Genomic DNA, 16,569 nt, shown 5'->3' on the forward strand with positions numbered 1-16,569 from the left:
CCAAACAGGCCTGTATGGTAGAGAGGCCAGACGGAAGCCACTCCTTAGTAAAAGGCACATGGCAGCCCGCCTGGAGTTTGCCAAAAGGCACCTGAAGGACTCTCAGACCAGGAGAAACAAAATTCTGTGGTCTCATAAGCCAAAAATTGAACTCTTTGGTGTAAATGCCAGGCATCGTGTTTGGAGGAAACCAGGCACCATCACTACAGTGAAGCATGGTGGTGACAGCATCATGCTGTGGGGATGTTTTCAGAGACAGAAACTGGGAGACTAGTCAGGATTGAGGGAAAAATGAATGCAGCAATGTTCAGAGACATCCTGGATGAAAACCTGCTCCAGAGCGCTCTAGATCTCAGACTGGGGATTAGGGTTAATCTTTCAGCAGGACATTGACCCTAAGCACACAGCCAAAATATCAAAGGAGTGGCTTCAGGACAACTCTGTGAATGTCCTTGTGTGACCCAGCCAGAGTCCAGACCTGAATCTGATTGAACATCTCTGGAGAGATCTGCAAATGGTAAATGGTTGTGCACCGACGCTCCCCATCCAACCTGATGGAGCTTGAGAGATGCTGCAAAGAGGAATAGACAAAACTGCCCAAAGATAGGTGCACCAAGCTTGTGACATCATATTTAAGAAGAATTAAGGCTGTAATTCCTGTCAAAGGTGCATCAACAAAGTATTGAGGAAAGAGTGTGAATACTTACGTACGCGTGATTTTTTTTACTTCATTTTTAATGAATTTGCAAAAAAAAAAAAACTTTTTTCATGACATTATGGGGTATTGTGAGTAGAGTTTTGAGGGGAAAAATGAATTCAATCCATTTTGGAATAAGGGTGTAACATAAAATGTGTAAGTAGTGAAGCGCTGTGAATACTTTCCGGGTGCACCGTACCTCGTGTGGTGTTAGTGCCGATATAAACTGGAGGAGTTTAGGAAAACAAAACAGACAGGATGTCTTTGATTTATGTAGTTATGCAGTCAGCAGCTTAAAAAAGCACTCAAAAACTATCTGCTCACAAATTTTTTAAAGTTTGTTGGGTTTTGAGATATCTTGTATGTAAAATGGAGAGACCTCTGCCCTCCATCTACTGGTGGAAACAATGAATGAATTAAATTAAAATATGAAAATGAAGCTATAGAGACATGAACGCAAAAATAAAAAATTATTTAAAAATCCAGCTCTATCTGTGTTGGTCACACTCACTGGTATAGTTTGTTGTCATCACGTTTGTGCTTTGGTATTCAAGTGCAGCAACGACCCAAACAGAGATTTCATATGGTGTCCCAGACTGGAGATCTTTCAGCAGGAACCAGTTATTTTTGGTTAAATGCTCATTTTCAAGACTGAAAACAGTGAAGTTGTACTGATCGTTATCCATGTCCTCTGGAAAGGCCCAGGTGAAGTTAATGGACTGAGGGGTTTGGGATGTCACAGTGATTGGACGAGGAGGGTTTGGAACTGAGCAAGAGAGAAAATTAAATTTCAAGAGTGAGTTTAAACAAAAAATAAAGATGGGCATTTCTAAAATAATGCATCTGTCACAAACTAAGACTTCACTGTTAATTATCAAGGTAACTCACAAGTTGCATTGGAGATGGTGGAATTTGCAGTCAGAGGTCCACTTTTGGTGACCACATAGACAGAGTAAAGCTGTCCTGGCTTCAGGTACTGAAACTCTTTGTTCTTAGTAGTATTGCTGAGATCAGTTTGGTTTTTCAGCAGCTGGTCATTTGTGTACAGGAAGACGTCGTAAGAGTCCACCTGTCCTGCTGCCAGACTCCAGCTCACCGACATCGTAGTTGTAGTTCCTGACATTACTAGGTCAGAAACTGCTCCAGGTTCTGAGAAAAATAACATACAACTTGTAGAAGTAAACAGGATTGGATTAAATGAAATCAAAGTCAAACTGTACCACATGTTGAGATGTTAAAAATATACAAATCACAAATACTATATACAGTGGTGGGCACAGCTAAGCTAACTGGCCAACAGCGAATTTGCAAAAACAACTTTTTCACCGTCGAATAACTTTAACAACCATTGGCGGACCAATTAGCTTCTACTAAATTTAGCTGCACAAACTTTAAGTCATCTGACGTTTTGTTTATTTATTAGGATCCTGAGTAGCTACAGCAAAGCTGCACAAAACAACAACCAAAATATACAATAATCAAAAATGCATTTATATATATATATATATATATATATATATATATATATATATATAAAAAAATCAGCTTCCGGTCACATTAATCATCACATCTGGTCAATCAATATACTGAAAAATATATACTAATAATACTGAAATATGTCTGAAAAAGAAAAAAACCCAGATTGCTCACTATATCAGTAAATACTGCTGCAGAAGTTCCCTAAACAAACATTCACACATTCATCTTCTACCGCTTAGTCCAATTAAGGGTTGCGCGGGGGGGGGGGGGGGGGGGGGGGGGGGCTGGAGCCTATCCCAGTATTCACAGGGCATGAGGCGGGGTATACCCAGGACAGGACGCCAGTCTGTCGCAGGGCCACAAACACACCCACACACACACCTATGGACAATTTAAAGATTCCAATCCACCTAACCCGCATGTCTTTTGGATGTGGGAAGAAACCGGAGCACCCGGAGGAAACCCACGCAAACAGAGGGAGAACATGCAAACTCCACACAGAAAGGCCACGGGAATTGAACCCACAACCTTCTCGCTGTGAAGCAACAGTGCTAACCACTAATCCACCGTGCCGCCCCTAAACAAACATTCATTTGCAATAATTTTAATACATTCCGGCAATGAATTCCATTCCTTCATACCCCTAAATAAGACAGTGTTTTTTATGGCAATAGTCCTAGCCACAGGTAATGTAAAATTTCCCACCACAGCATGTCTGGTTATGTATCTATGATTTTTTTGAACTGAAGGAGAAATTCCTGAACAAAATACCAGGTAACTTAGTGACAATAATATTTCTTGTAAAATAATCAGTGAATATAATAGTCTATCTTTAACTAATAGCCAGTTTAAACTTTTATGCATTGTAATAATGTTAGTCCTATAACTACATTTAAGTGCTATACGAGCAGCTCTAGTTTGAATAATCTGTAATTTATTAATCATTTCACCAGAAGCATTTGACCAAACTGCTGGGCAATAATCCAGGTATACTAGTAATAATGATTTGATAGCGTAATTCAATGCTGTACAACTTAAAAACCTTGCATGTCTCCTCATAATCAATATACCCCTGCTCATTTTTACAAAAATATTATGTTTTTTCCATGATAATTTAGAATCTACCGTTACACCCAGCAGCTTAGTCTCCTGTACCAAATTTATTCTCATATTATTAATTCCAATGTGTAATACAGGATTTTTCATAATAACACGACTACAGCCAATAATCATACAATTAGCCTTTGCTATATTTAACACTAGCTTACTGGATGTAACCCAGTCAGCTACCTTAAGTAGTTCCATGTTTAAGACAGTTTCTAAATCAGTTTCTAAATCATTGTGTGAGCATGCTGATGCATAAATGGTAGAATCATCTGCATACATCACTATATTAACTTTATCAAAAATATATGGTAAATCATTTGTGAAAATAGCGAATAATAATGGACCGAGACAACTCCCTTGTGGCACACTACATACTACACTCCTGGTGCCAGAAAAGCTGCCATTAAAAAACACTGTCTGTGTTCTGTTGGATAAGTAGCTATAAAACCAGGTAAGAGCTGATAGCTCAAAACTGTAACCAGCGAGTTTTTCCAATAACAAATCATGACCAATAATATCAAAAGCAGCAGAGAAGTCGAGAAACACAGTTCCAACTATATTCTTTTTTCAACCTCTTGAGCCGATCATCGGTCATATGAGTCAGCGCCGTGGCAGTGGAGTGACTCTTTCTATATGCATGTTGGAAATCCGAGATTTATTCGAAGAAAAATAATTACAAATTTTCTCATATACAATAGACTCCATAATTTTACCCAACACAGGTAGGATACTTATAGGTCGACTCTTTAAAGTGGAGAATGGAATTTTCTTATTTTTCAATAGTGGAATAATTTTAGCCTGTTTCCACGCTTACGGACATGCGTTGCAGGCAAAACTGAGCTTTATTATATGAGCTAAAACAGGAGCAATACAATCGGCTGCTCATCTGAGAAGCCTACTGTCAAGACCGTCAACACCTGGGGACTTGTCTTTACAGGATTTCAAATAATCCTTTACCTTTTTTATACTTACTTCTTCAGATTTAAATCTGATGTTTTTATTATTCATAATTTTATTTCTTATCAGTAAATAGGATTTAACATCACTCAGATCAGGCATATTTTCTCTTAATTTATCTAGTTTGCTTATAAAGTAATCATTAATATAATTAGCAATATCTACTGGCTTAGTTATGAATTTATTATTTACCTCAAGAAAAGATGACTTTATTCTATCAACTGATTTAAAACATTCCATATCATTTTGCTATCAGTTCCAGCCTTCTGAACCTGATCCCCCAAAAAATTTTCTTTTTCTTTCTATTCAATTTAGTAACAGAATTCCTCATTTTATGATAATGATCCCAGTCAGATTTATTTCCTGTTGTAATTGATGTTTTTTTTTGTCATGAAGCTTAACAGAGAAAAATGTGTGGATTACATTAAATTTATTTTCAGTGTGTGTGTTTTTAATTCTTAATATTTCTAATTTGTTTAATACTGTTCATGTGCAAAGGAGAAAGAACTGATGATGAACAGCCGCTCTGAAGATTTGAAATAAAGAAACACAAATGAGACCGAATGTTTCTTACTAGTATATTGAGAGGTGCAGTTTGCTTGTCCTTCACTGCCATCAAGTGCACTGACAAAGACACAGAAAGTGCAGTTGGTCCCAGGATTAAGATCGGAAATCACTGTGAACTCATCTTCCACAGTTTTGTTTTGAGAGTCACACTGCGATGTCTCGATTCTGTATTTATAGTCATCCTTGTGCTGCAGTGGGTTTGTCCAGTTCAGATAGACAGCAGTTGTGTTCAAGGTGAAGGCCTTCAACTCTATAACACCGTATGGCCCTAAATACAGAGGAGAGAAGGTCACTTTTAGAAAGAACATAAATCACACTAAGTGGAAACAGATCAGATGTGGATGAAACTTAAAGCCACAGTGTGTGAGATTTAGTGTCATCTAGCGGTAAAGTTGCAGACTGTATGATGATGATGAGTCACAAGATTGTTTCAAGTTTTCACTTCTTTGGCGACGGAGTTCATGACCCCTTTTCTTCTCTGATTAGCAATATGTATGATACGCTATATTACCAAATTAGGCTTCTCAAACTACACTAACCACCAGCAGACAGTGTACAGGAGATCACCACTGCAGGCTTGTGCAAAATTCCGAATTTGGAATTTCAATTCACTTGAAGAATTGAATTGGCTCCAACCCACATGATGTTGAATTGGAATTACAGGAAGTGGAATTAAATTCATTGCAATTGAGAGAAATTCCTTAAAGCCAAGTAACAGGAAGAATGTCATGTTTAACAAAGGTTTTTGCTTAAATATGAAACATAATTTACAAACACTAAATTGTGCACAAATTCCCTCCATTTTGTATAATGCAAAATATTATTTTTGTAAATGAACAAATGACACAAAATTGCAGTAAATGCACTAATCATTTATTACAGGTCTTAATTTATAGGGGAACATTGTTGCATATAATAGCCATAGGTTCCCCAAAGGTTTTATAATTGAGACATCTTTCTGGTCAGAATATTGTTCCTCCTGTTGTGTGGGCCGCTGAAGAGGAGGTACTGCTGGCCCACCACCACAAGATGGCGCCCTGCTTGAAGTGCGGGCTTCAAGCAGGAGAGGGAGTGACAGCTGTCACTCATCCACTACTCATCACCACCACCATAAAGGCCGGACTGCAACTCCACCTCCCCGCCGAGAAATCAGCTACCATTCAGGTAATTTCTCTGCTGACTCATATCGTTGAGTGACAATCTGAACTTCTTTTGCAGCCGTTATCCTGTGGTGTTCTGCCTTATCTGTGGGATTGGCGTTTGGTGTGATCAGCGACGGCTTCGCCTCACACCCCAAACCAAGATAAGTGGTTAAACAGGAGCTGCACGAGTGTGTGATTGGAGGTGGAGGTTCTCCCTCCTTTACTGAACACTGACTGTGGGAGTACTGAGTGTGCGAACTCACACTCATCAGGACTGTCTCTGTTTTCTGCCAGCAGTACCGGGTCTGACTGCTGAAGACAGCGGCCACCTGGGGTGCAGGGCTTGGCAGCTCCGGTGTTCTTCAGCTCCGTTGGTGGTGGAAGCTGTGTGGGGATCCAGCTCTTCTCTCACCAGGCGTCTTCTATCGTCGAGCCTGCCCACACGTCACCTGGTGTATGATTGACAGTCCACCATATTGTTACTGTCTGTACGTCGTTGTGCGATTCACAACATTAAATTGTTACTTTTGGCTTATCCATTGTCCGTTCATTACCGCCCCCTGTTGTGGGTCCGTGTCACGTCACTTTCACAACACCTCCAACACTAAAGATCCTCTCAACAGATGCAGAGGATGTAGGTATGGCCAGATATTTGCAGGCAAATATCTGGTTTCTTTCTAAAACACAAAAGGATCAGCATCCTCTGTCAGGCAGGGTTTACTCAGTTGGACAAGGAGTTCATGCAAGGCATTGTCAACCGGCACAGCTGACTGGCTTTCTATGTAGGAAAAGAATGTGGGTTGTTTCCTTTTCTGGGTGCTGATGTCAGAGGCAGCATTGACCTTTGGAGAGGTGGGTTCAATTTTTGCAGAGAGATTTTTAATTAGGATGTGCTTTTCACCAATACACCAGTCCAGTTTGAATCTGGGATCAAGCATGGCAGCCAACTGGAAGCACTCCATGTCCTCAAATGTTTGAAGACGTTTATCAAGTGAACTTTGTCAAGTAGACAAGCTTTTTGTTCCCAGTCACATCTTTAGTTGTATGTCGTAAGCCTCTGATACCAGGGATCACAAAGCTTGATGTCTCTGCCTGACAGCAGTCTTTGATCTTCCTCAAAAGGTTCAAACACCTCACAAATCTCCTGGATGATTCTGAATTTGTATGCAGACAGCTGGATAGGGCATTAGGGATTGAAAGGACTGACAATTCAATTTTTATTTTCATTTTATTTTTTATATACATAGCACCAAATAACAGAGTTGCCTCAAGGCATTTCACACAAGTAAGGTCTAACCTTACTAACCCCCAGAGTAGCAATGGTAAGGGAAAAACTCCCTCTAAGGAAGAAACCTCAAGCAGACCAGACTCAAAGGTCTGCTTTGAGACCAACATCTTTAGCTGGCTATTCCAGCAGGTGACATTAGCAGGCCGATGTTTATGCATTCCCTCCAGGACATCAGTGGCATGCCTGAAATTATGGCAAAAAGAAACAAGTCTCTGAACTTTAGCTAGGATGGTTTTTAATTGAGCCGGCATCCTCTACTGCATCACGGACCATTAGTTGTAGGATGTTCTTTCCAGAGGAAAGTATGCAATTTCCTCCTCTACATTGACCATTTCTAGATCAGAGTTGTTATCCTCCTCATCCTTTTCACTCTCAGCATGAATTGGTGGAAACAGTGTGAATGCCTTTATCAAATTTGAAGCATTGTCAGTTACAATGAAAGAGAACTTGTTCCGAATTTTGAAATTCTCTAAAACATCCTCAAAGTTCTGAATGCTAAGTTCAGTTTGTGGTGATAAACACCTTTTAAATCCAACACACTGCAGCTTTAAAAGATCATCATCATCAGGTCCTGATTTTGTTCATGTACTTTGGGAGGGTTACTTCAGAGGTGCACACAGGATGATACATACGTGTAAAGCAGGATTCTGTCACAGGAGCTGCCTTGGTGCCATCTGGTGTTTGTGTGGTGACGGTGAAGCTGTAGTTGGTGCCACTCAGCAGTCCAGTGACTGTGCACGTGGTGTTGGTGACAACTTCATATTGAAAGCTGGAAGAGCCGTTTGTGACCTCCACCACATACGAATAGTCAGATTTGATTTCTTGCTGCTCCCAAACTAAAGTCACATAATCTGTGGAGATTCCTGTTGCCCTCAGCTCGCTTACATTATAAGGTCCTAAGGAAGAGAGTCAGAGGTTATGCAGTGCACAGGATAATAAAACTGGAATGATTTTAGATGATCACAAAGAAAAAGAAAAAAAAAAAATCACCCCCCCCCCCCCCCCCCCCCCCCATATTTGGAAGCTAATCTATTGTCACAATTCTGTGCTTATGTTGATTTTTATTCCCAAATATCAAAGATGTGCCAGAATCTGTTTTTTTTTGTAATCATAATGTTAAGACCACTGTCATAAATTAAACATCTAAAGATGAAAGTAAAACAATGTTGTAAACAGATAAAAGAAATTTAGCTGAGGAGTCAAATTAAGTACAATAAAATATACTTCTTAGAAATGTGAAATATGCTGGGGTTTGTTTTTCTGTAAAATGTCATTATCTTAGGCTTCAACCATTTTTATAGAGAATGGGTAATGACATCAAAGTGCATTACACTGGGGACAATAGCAAGACATTATCACCATGAACCACAGTGAAAAAGATAAGGTTAATCAAGAGAGTGGTGGGGGGGGGGGGGGGGCAGAATGGAACAGGTTAGATTTGTCACAGAGAAACTCCTAACAAGGAGTCAGAGCAATGGTACATGGAGAAAATAAGATCAGCACAAAGAGTGGCCCAGTGATCTCAATGTCTTTCCATATGTTACATTTCCTGACATTTTTTCTTACCTTGTCTGTGGTGCTGGTTCCAAAACTTTTGAGAAGTAAAAAAAAAACAAAAAAACAAAGCAAACAGATGACTGTCTTCAGTAATGCACTCAGCTACTTTGGCACTCAACTAGTTGAGCACAGTATGGAGGCCTAACGATCATTCAGTAAGGATTCATGGTCAGTTGTGATCACACAAAAATGTTTTTACATCTGAAGCAGATGCTCAAAGTGATGCATCACATCGACATTCCTACGTCAGGTTGCTGCCACACAAGGCACTCAACTGCACATCAGGAACAAATTGGGGAAATTAACCTTACAACACCAAGGAACCCCCTTGGGTTAGGCAGACAACTGGTCCATTCACACATCTCTAAAATAAGTATCAATCTGCCACAGCCAGGTGAAACGTGGATGCCCCCTTGGTCTTCTCCAGCTGCTGGGGTCCTCAACACTCAGGCACCACTCAGGCACCTGCGTGGTGGATCATGCACAGAGAAACGGGCCACATGGAAAAAAAAGTCATAGCTGACGCTCCCTCACAATGCAACTGATGCTCCTCAGTCTCTCTTAGTAACCACCAGTTTGATACAAAATCACTCCAACAGTACCTAAGGATCATTCGAAGACACATAGTACTAAAGATCCAGTCATCCAGTCATCACCTCAGTTGACTGGCTAGCGTCCAACTCTGACAACCATACAGCAAAACAGGCAGAACCTGGACCTTCAGTCACGTGCAAAGATATCTGCTTCGTCAAAGGCCTATAGTGATTTACCAGTCTAACAGGGGTTTTAAAAGAGGGTCATGCCATCTCAAAATTGGGTCCAGACCGCGGTACAAAACACCAACTGCTGTTTTGGTAGCATCTGTCGAATTAGTTGCTGCTTTTGTTGGAAGAGCATTATGCATTTTTGGTAGATCAGTAGTTTGTTGCCTACTTGAGTTGATGGACATATGTAAAGAAAAACAAAGAAAATTACTTTGGGACTTGATATTATTTTAAACATGCACTAATAGCTTACAATACATAACTGTGTATAAATATCAACAACAGTAACTGGTATTTATTGTCTTCTGGTTCCACTACAGAGAATGAAACTCATTTTCACTCTAAAAAATATTAACCAGTTAAAAATAGAAATGGTGGAAAAAAAACCATGAATTTATTCATTTTGATTCATTTTAAGATGGTTGAACACAACACTGAGCTTTAATTTCACAGCCGTTACAGTGTTTTAATAAGACCTTTGCAAAAATACCTGAAGCAAACAAATGTGTTGTGGAATGTTGCTGAAGGTGATGCTTTTCTGTTGGACGACTGCAACAGATGCAATCAGATGTCTCTATAATCTTGGAAATCTGAGTTACTGTACATGTTTGCGTTTCCAAAGCTTTAAATCCAAAATAATTTCAATACGTTTGCCAATCACTTTCCACAAAGGTCATATAAGTGGATGTGGTAGCTGACCATGAAGGAAATATTTACCACTGTAGTTTGTCTGATGGGTTTTAAAATATCTTGTATGTAAAACAGAGACAGAGAGCGATACACACATTAAGATAACTTCTGCCCTCCTCTGTCTGGCGGTGGAAACAACAAATACATTAAAATATGAAAATGAAGCTATACAGACATGAATGTAAAAATAAAAATTAATTTAAAAACCCAGCTCTATCTGTGTTGGTCACACTCACTGGTATAGTTTGTTGTCATCACGTTTGTGCTTTGGTATTCAAGTACAGCAACGACCCAAACAGAGATCTGATATGGTGTCCCAGACTGGAGATCTTTCAGCAGGAACCAGTTATTTTTGGTTAAATGCTGATTTGGAAGACTGAAAACAGTGAAGTTGTACTGATCGTTATCCATGTCCTCTGGAAAGGCCCAGGTGAAGTTGATGGACTGAGGGGTTTGGGATGTCACAGTGATTGGACCAGGAGGGTTTGGAACTGAGCAAGAGAGAAAATTAAATTTCAAGAGTGAGTTTAGACAAAAAAAATAAAGCTGGGCATTTCTAAAATAATGCATCTGTCACAAACTAAGACTTTACTGTTAATGTTATCAAGGTAACTCACAAGTTGCATTGGAGACGGTGGAATTTGCAGCCAGAGGTCCACTTTTGGTGACCACATAGACAGAGTAAAGCTGTCCTGGCTTCAGGTACTGAAACTCTTTGTTCTTAGTAGTATTGCTGAGATCAGTTTGGTTTTTCAGCGGCTGGTCGTTTGTGTACAGGAAGACGTCGTAAGAGTCCACCTGTCCTGCTGCCAGACTCCAGCTCACCGACATCGTAGTTGTTGTTCCTGACATTACTAGGTCAGAAACTGCTCCAGGTTCTGAGAAAAATAACATACAACTTGTAGAAGTAAACAGGATTGGATTAAATGAAATCAAAGTCAAACTGTACCACATGTTGAGATGTTAAAAATATACAAATCACAAATACTATATACAGTGGTGGGCACAGCTAAGCTAACTGGCTAACAGCGAATTTGCAAAACCAACTTTTTTTTTTTTTTTTTTACAGACGAATTAGGTTTTCAGGTAACTTTAACAACCAAGTGCACCAATTAGCTTCTACTAAATTTAAATGAGGAAACTTTAAAGCATCTGACATGTTTTATCATAAAGATGAACACTGAAAAATGTGTGTGGATTAGAATAAACTTGTTTTCAATGTGTGCTTTTATTTTTTAATATTTCTAATTTGTTTAATACTGTTCATGTGCAGAGGAAAAAGAATTAATGGTGAACAGCTGCTCTGAGGATTTGAAATAAAGAAACACAAATGAGACTGAATGTTTCTTACTCGTATATTGAGAGGTGCAGTCTGATTGTCCTTCAGTGCCATCAAGTGCATTGACAAAAACACAGAAAGTGCAGCTGGTCCCAGGATTAAGGTCTGAAATCACTGTGAACTCATCTGCCACAGTTTTGTTTTGGGAGTCACACTGCGATGTCTCGATTCTGTATTTATAGTCATCCTTGTGCTGCAGTGGTTTTGTCCAGTTCAGATAGACAGCAGTTGTGTTCAAGGTGAAGGCCTTCAACTCTGTAACACTGTATGGCCCTAAATACAGAGGAGAGAAGGTCACTTTTAGAAAGAAAACAAATCACACTAAGTGGAAACAGATCAGATGTGGATGAAACTTAAAGCCACAGTGTGTGAGATTTAGTGTCATCTAGTGGTGAAGCTGCAGAATGAATTATGCTGTCAGCAGTCACAATATTGTTTCCCCTAAAGTTTTTGCTTCATTTATAACAGGGATTCATGCTGTCTCGCTTTGTCAGATTAGAAATACACTGAACAAAAATATAAAATTACAAAAATTATAAATTTATAAAAAAATATAAAGTTTTGCTTTATTGTGGGGGGAGGGGGTCACAAAACCAGTCAGTATCTGGTGTGACCACCATTTGCCTTACGCAGTGCAACATATTTCATTTGCATAGAGATGAACAGCAGCCAGACGCCATCAAATATGAGTATGTGCCCACTTAAGTCAGTTACGATGACGAACTGCAGTCAGGTTGAGACCCCGATGAGGAAGATGAGCATGCAGATGAGCTTTCCTGAGGCAGTTTCTGACAGTTTGTGCAGAAATTCTTTGGCTCTGCAAACCGATTGTTGCTACATTCCGGTTGGCTGGTCTCAGCCGATCTTGGAGGTGAACATGCTGGATGTGGAGGTCCTGGGTTGGTGTGGTTACATGTGGTCTGCGGTTGTGAGGCCGGTTGGATGTACTGCCAAACTCACTGAAACACCTTTGGAGATGGCTTATGGTAGAGAAATGAACATTCAATACATGAGCAGCAGCTCTGGTGGACATTCCTGCAGTCAGCATGCCAATTGAATGTTCCCTCAAAATTTCTGTGGCATTGTGCTGAGTGATAACACTGTACTGTAATTACGTACAAAGGAACGGATTTTTATAAATGCTGTGTTCAGGCATAATACATATGTGATGCTCATGGTGGTCGTGCATGCTAAAAATAAACAATGCACAACAGAACTCGGAGGGAAGTGATTCTCAGGAGGAAAGAAATTACGACAGATTATACAAAAAGAGCTTCCCTCCATATTTTTGCTCCAAGTCACTGATGTTTGGCACCAGTTAAGTGCACGCCTGGTTCTATGTACTTTGGGAGGGTTATTTCAGAGGTGTACACAGGACGGATACATACGTGTAAAGTAGGATTCTGTCACAGGAGCTGCCTTGGTGCCATCTGGTGTTTGTGTGGTGACGGTGAAGCTGTAGTTGGTGCCACTCAGCAGTCCAGTGACCGTGCACGTGGTGTTGGTGACAACTTCATATTGAAAGCTGGAAGAGCCGTTTGTGACCTCCACCACATACGAATAGTCAGATTTGATTTCTTGCTGCTCCCAAACTAAAGTCACAGAATCTGTGGAGATTCCTGTTGCCCTCAGCTCGCTTACATTATAAGGTCCTAAGGAAGAGAGTCAGAGGTTATGCAGTGCACAGGATAATAAAACTGTAATGATTTTAGATGATCACAAAGAAAGAACCCCCCCCCCCGATATTTGGAAGCTAATCTATTGTCACAATTCTGTGCTTATGTTGATTTTTATTCCCAAATATAAAAGATGTGCCAGAATCTGTTTTTTTTTGTAATCATAATGTTAAGACCACTGTCATAAATTAAACATCTAAAGATGAAAGTAAAACAATGTTGTAAACAGATAAAAGAAATTTAGCTGAGGAGTCAAATTAAGTACAATAAAATATACTTCTTAGAAATGTGGAATATGCTGGGGTTTGTTTTTCTGTAAAATGTCATTATCTTAGGCTTCAACCATTTTTATAGAGAATGGGCAATGACATCAAAGTGCATTACACTGGGGACAATAGCAAGACATTATCGCCATGAACCACAGTGAAAAAGATAAGGTTAATCAAGAGAGTGTGTGTGGGGGGGGGGGGGGGGGGCAGAATGGAACAGGTTAGATTCGTCACAGAGAAACTCCTAACAAGGAGTCAGAGCAATGGTACATGGAGAAAATAAGATCAGCACAAAGAGTGGCCCAGTGATCTCAATGTCTTTCCGTATGTTACATTTCCTGACATTTTTTCTTACCTTGTCTGTGGTGCTGGTTCCAAAACTTTTGAGAAGTAAAAAAACAAACAAAACAAAAAAACAAAGCAAACAGATGACTGTCTTCAGTAATGCACTCAGCTACTTTGGCACTCAACTAGTTGAGCACAGTATGGAGGCCTAACGATCATTCAGTAAGGATTCATGGTCAGTTGTGATCACACAAAAATGTTTTTACATCTGAAGCAGATGCTCAAAGTGATGCATCACATCGACATTCCTACGTCACGTTGCTGCCACACAAGGCACTCAACTGCACATCAGGAACAAATTGGGGAAATTAATCTTACAACACCAAGGAACCCCCTTGGGTTAGGCAGACAACTGGTCCATTCACACATCTCTAAAATAAGTATCAATCTGCCACAGTCAGGTGAAACATGGATGCCCCCTTGGTCTTCACCAGCTGCTGGGGTCCTCAACACTCAGGCACCACTCAGGCACCTGCGTGGTGGATCATGCACAGAGAAACGGGCCACATGGAAAAAAAAGTCATAGCTGATGCTCCCTCACAATGCAACTGATGCTCCTCAGTCTCTCTTAGTAACCACCGGTTTGATACAAAATCACTCCAACAGTACCTAAGGATCATTTGAAGACACATAGTACTAAAGATCCAGTCATCCAGTCATCACCTCAGGTGACTGGCTAGCGTCCAACTCTGACAACCATACAGCAAAACAGGCAGAACCTGGACCTTCAGTCACGTGCAAAGATATCTGCTTCGTCAAAGGCCCGTAGTGATTTACCAGTCTAACAAGGGTTTTAAAAGAGGGTCACGCCATCTCAAAATTGGGTCCAGACCGCGGTACAAAACACCAACTGCTGTTTTGGTAGCATCTGTCGAATTAGTTGCTGCTTTTGTTGGAAGAGCATTATGCATTTTTGGTAGATCAGTAGTTTGTTGCCTACTTGAGTTGATGGACATATGTAAAGAAAAACAAAGAAAATTACTTTGGGACTTGATATTATTTTAAACATGCACTAATAGCTTACAATACATAACTGTGTATAAATATCAACAACAGTAACTGGTATTTATTGTCTTCTGGTTCCACTACAGAGAATGAAACTCATTTTCACTCTAAAAAATATTAACCAGTTAAAAATAGAAATGGTGGAAAAAAACCATGAATTTATTCATTTTGATTCATTTTAAGATGGTTGAACACAACACTGAGCTTTAATTTCACAGCCGTTACAGTGTTTTAATAAGACCTTTGCAAAAATACCTGAAGCAAACAAATGTGTTGTGGAATGTTGCTGAAGGTGATGCTTTTCTGTTGGACGACTGCAACAGATGCAATCAGATGTCTCTATAATCTTGGAAATCTGAGTTACTGTACATGTTTGCATTTCCAAAGCTTTAAATCCAAAATAATTTCAATACGTTTGCCAATCACTTTCCACAAAGGTCATATAAGTGGATGTGGTAGCTGACCATGAAGGAAATATTTACCACTGTAGTTTGTCTGATGGGTTTTAAAATATCTTGTATGTAAAACAGAGACAGAGAGCGATACACACATTAAGATAACTTCTGCCCTCCTCTGTCTGGCGGTGGAAACAACAAATACATTAAAATATGAAAATGAAGCTATACAGACATGAATGTAAAAATAAAAATTAATTTAAAAACCCAGCTCTATCTGTGTTGGTCACACTCACTGGTATAGTTTGTTGTCATCACGTTTGTGCTTTGGTATTCAAGTACAGCAACAACCCAAACAGAGATCTGATATGGTGTCCCAGACTGGAGATCTTTCAGCAGGAACCAGTTATTTTTGGTTAAATGCTGATTTGGAAGACTGAAAACAGTGAAGTTGTACTGATCGTTATCCATGTCCTCTGGAAAGGCCCAGGTGAAGTTGATGGACTGAGGGGTTTGGGATGTCACAGTGATTGGACCAGGAGGGTTTGGAACTGAGCAAGAGAGAAAATTAAATTTCAAGAGTGAGTTTAGACAAAAAAAATAAAGCTGGGCATTTCTAAAATAATGCATCTGTCACAAACTAAGACTTTACTGTTAATGTTATCAAGGTAACTCACAAGTTGCATTGGAGACGGTGGAATTTGCAGCCAGAGGTCCACTTTTGGTGACCACATAGACAGAGTAAAGCTGTCCTGGCTTCAGGTACTGAAACTCTTTGTTCTTAGTAGTATTGCTGAGATCAGTTTGGTTTTTCAGCGGCTGGTCGTTTGTGTACAGGAAGACGTCGTAAGAGTCCACCTGTCCTGCTGCCAGACTCCAGCTCACCGACATCGTAGTTGTTGTTCCTGACATTACTAGGTCAGAAACTGCTCCAGGTTCTGAGAAAAATAACATACAACTTGTAGAAGTAAACAGGATTGGATTAAATGAAATCAAAGTCAAACTGTACCACATGTTGAGATGTTAAAAATATACAAATCACAAATACTATATACAGTGGTGGGCACAGCTAAGCTAACTGGCTAACAGCGAATTTGCAAAACCAACTTTTTTTTTTTTTTTACAGACGAATTAGGTTTTCAGGTAACTTTAACAACCAAGTGCACCAATTAGCTTCTACTAAATTTAAATGAGGAAACTTTAAAGCATCTGACATGTTTTATCATAAAGATGAACACTGAAAAATGTGTGTGGATTAGAATAAACTTGTTTTCAATGTGTGCTTTTATTTT

At 39.7% G+C, this 16,569-nt stretch overlaps 1 protein-coding gene across 4 annotated transcripts in view; it reads right to left on the reverse strand.

Moving 5' to 3' along the window:
• Window positions 1-16,569, reverse strand: part of ptprjb.1 (protein tyrosine phosphatase receptor type Jb, tandem duplicate 1) — a 106,468-nt gene that overhangs the window by 36,380 nt on the left and 53,519 nt on the right. For 3 of the 4 annotated variants that reach the window (XR_004562290.1, XM_034176896.1, XM_034176897.1), the window contains 10 exons: window positions 15,955-16,215; window positions 15,574-15,828; window positions 12,976-13,239; window positions 11,600-11,860; window positions 10,866-11,126; window positions 10,485-10,739; window positions 7,870-8,133; window positions 4,815-5,075; window positions 1,586-1,846; window positions 1,209-1,463 (listed from right to left, as the gene is read on the reverse strand). Coding sequence is in view for 3 of the 4 variants with exons in the window: in XM_034176896.1 (XP_034032787.1) it covers window positions 1,209-1,463; window positions 1,586-1,846; window positions 4,815-5,075; window positions 7,870-8,133; window positions 10,485-10,739; window positions 10,866-11,126; window positions 11,600-11,860; window positions 12,976-13,239; window positions 15,574-15,828; window positions 15,955-16,215 (2,598 nt within the window). In the remaining variant the exon portion in view is untranslated. The remainder of the gene's footprint in view (window positions 1-1,208; window positions 1,464-1,585; window positions 1,847-4,814; window positions 5,076-7,869; window positions 8,134-10,484; window positions 10,740-10,865; window positions 11,127-11,599; window positions 11,861-12,975; window positions 13,240-15,573; window positions 15,829-15,954; window positions 16,216-16,569) is intronic. The other variant, XM_034176898.1, reaches the window with a different exon arrangement.

The sequence above is a fragment of the Thalassophryne amazonica genome, chromosome 8 (genome assembly GCF_902500255.1).
Source record: "Thalassophryne amazonica chromosome 8, fThaAma1.1, whole genome shotgun sequence".
In the NCBI taxonomy this organism is placed as follows: domain Eukaryota; kingdom Metazoa; phylum Chordata; class Actinopteri; order Batrachoidiformes; family Batrachoididae; genus Thalassophryne; species Thalassophryne amazonica.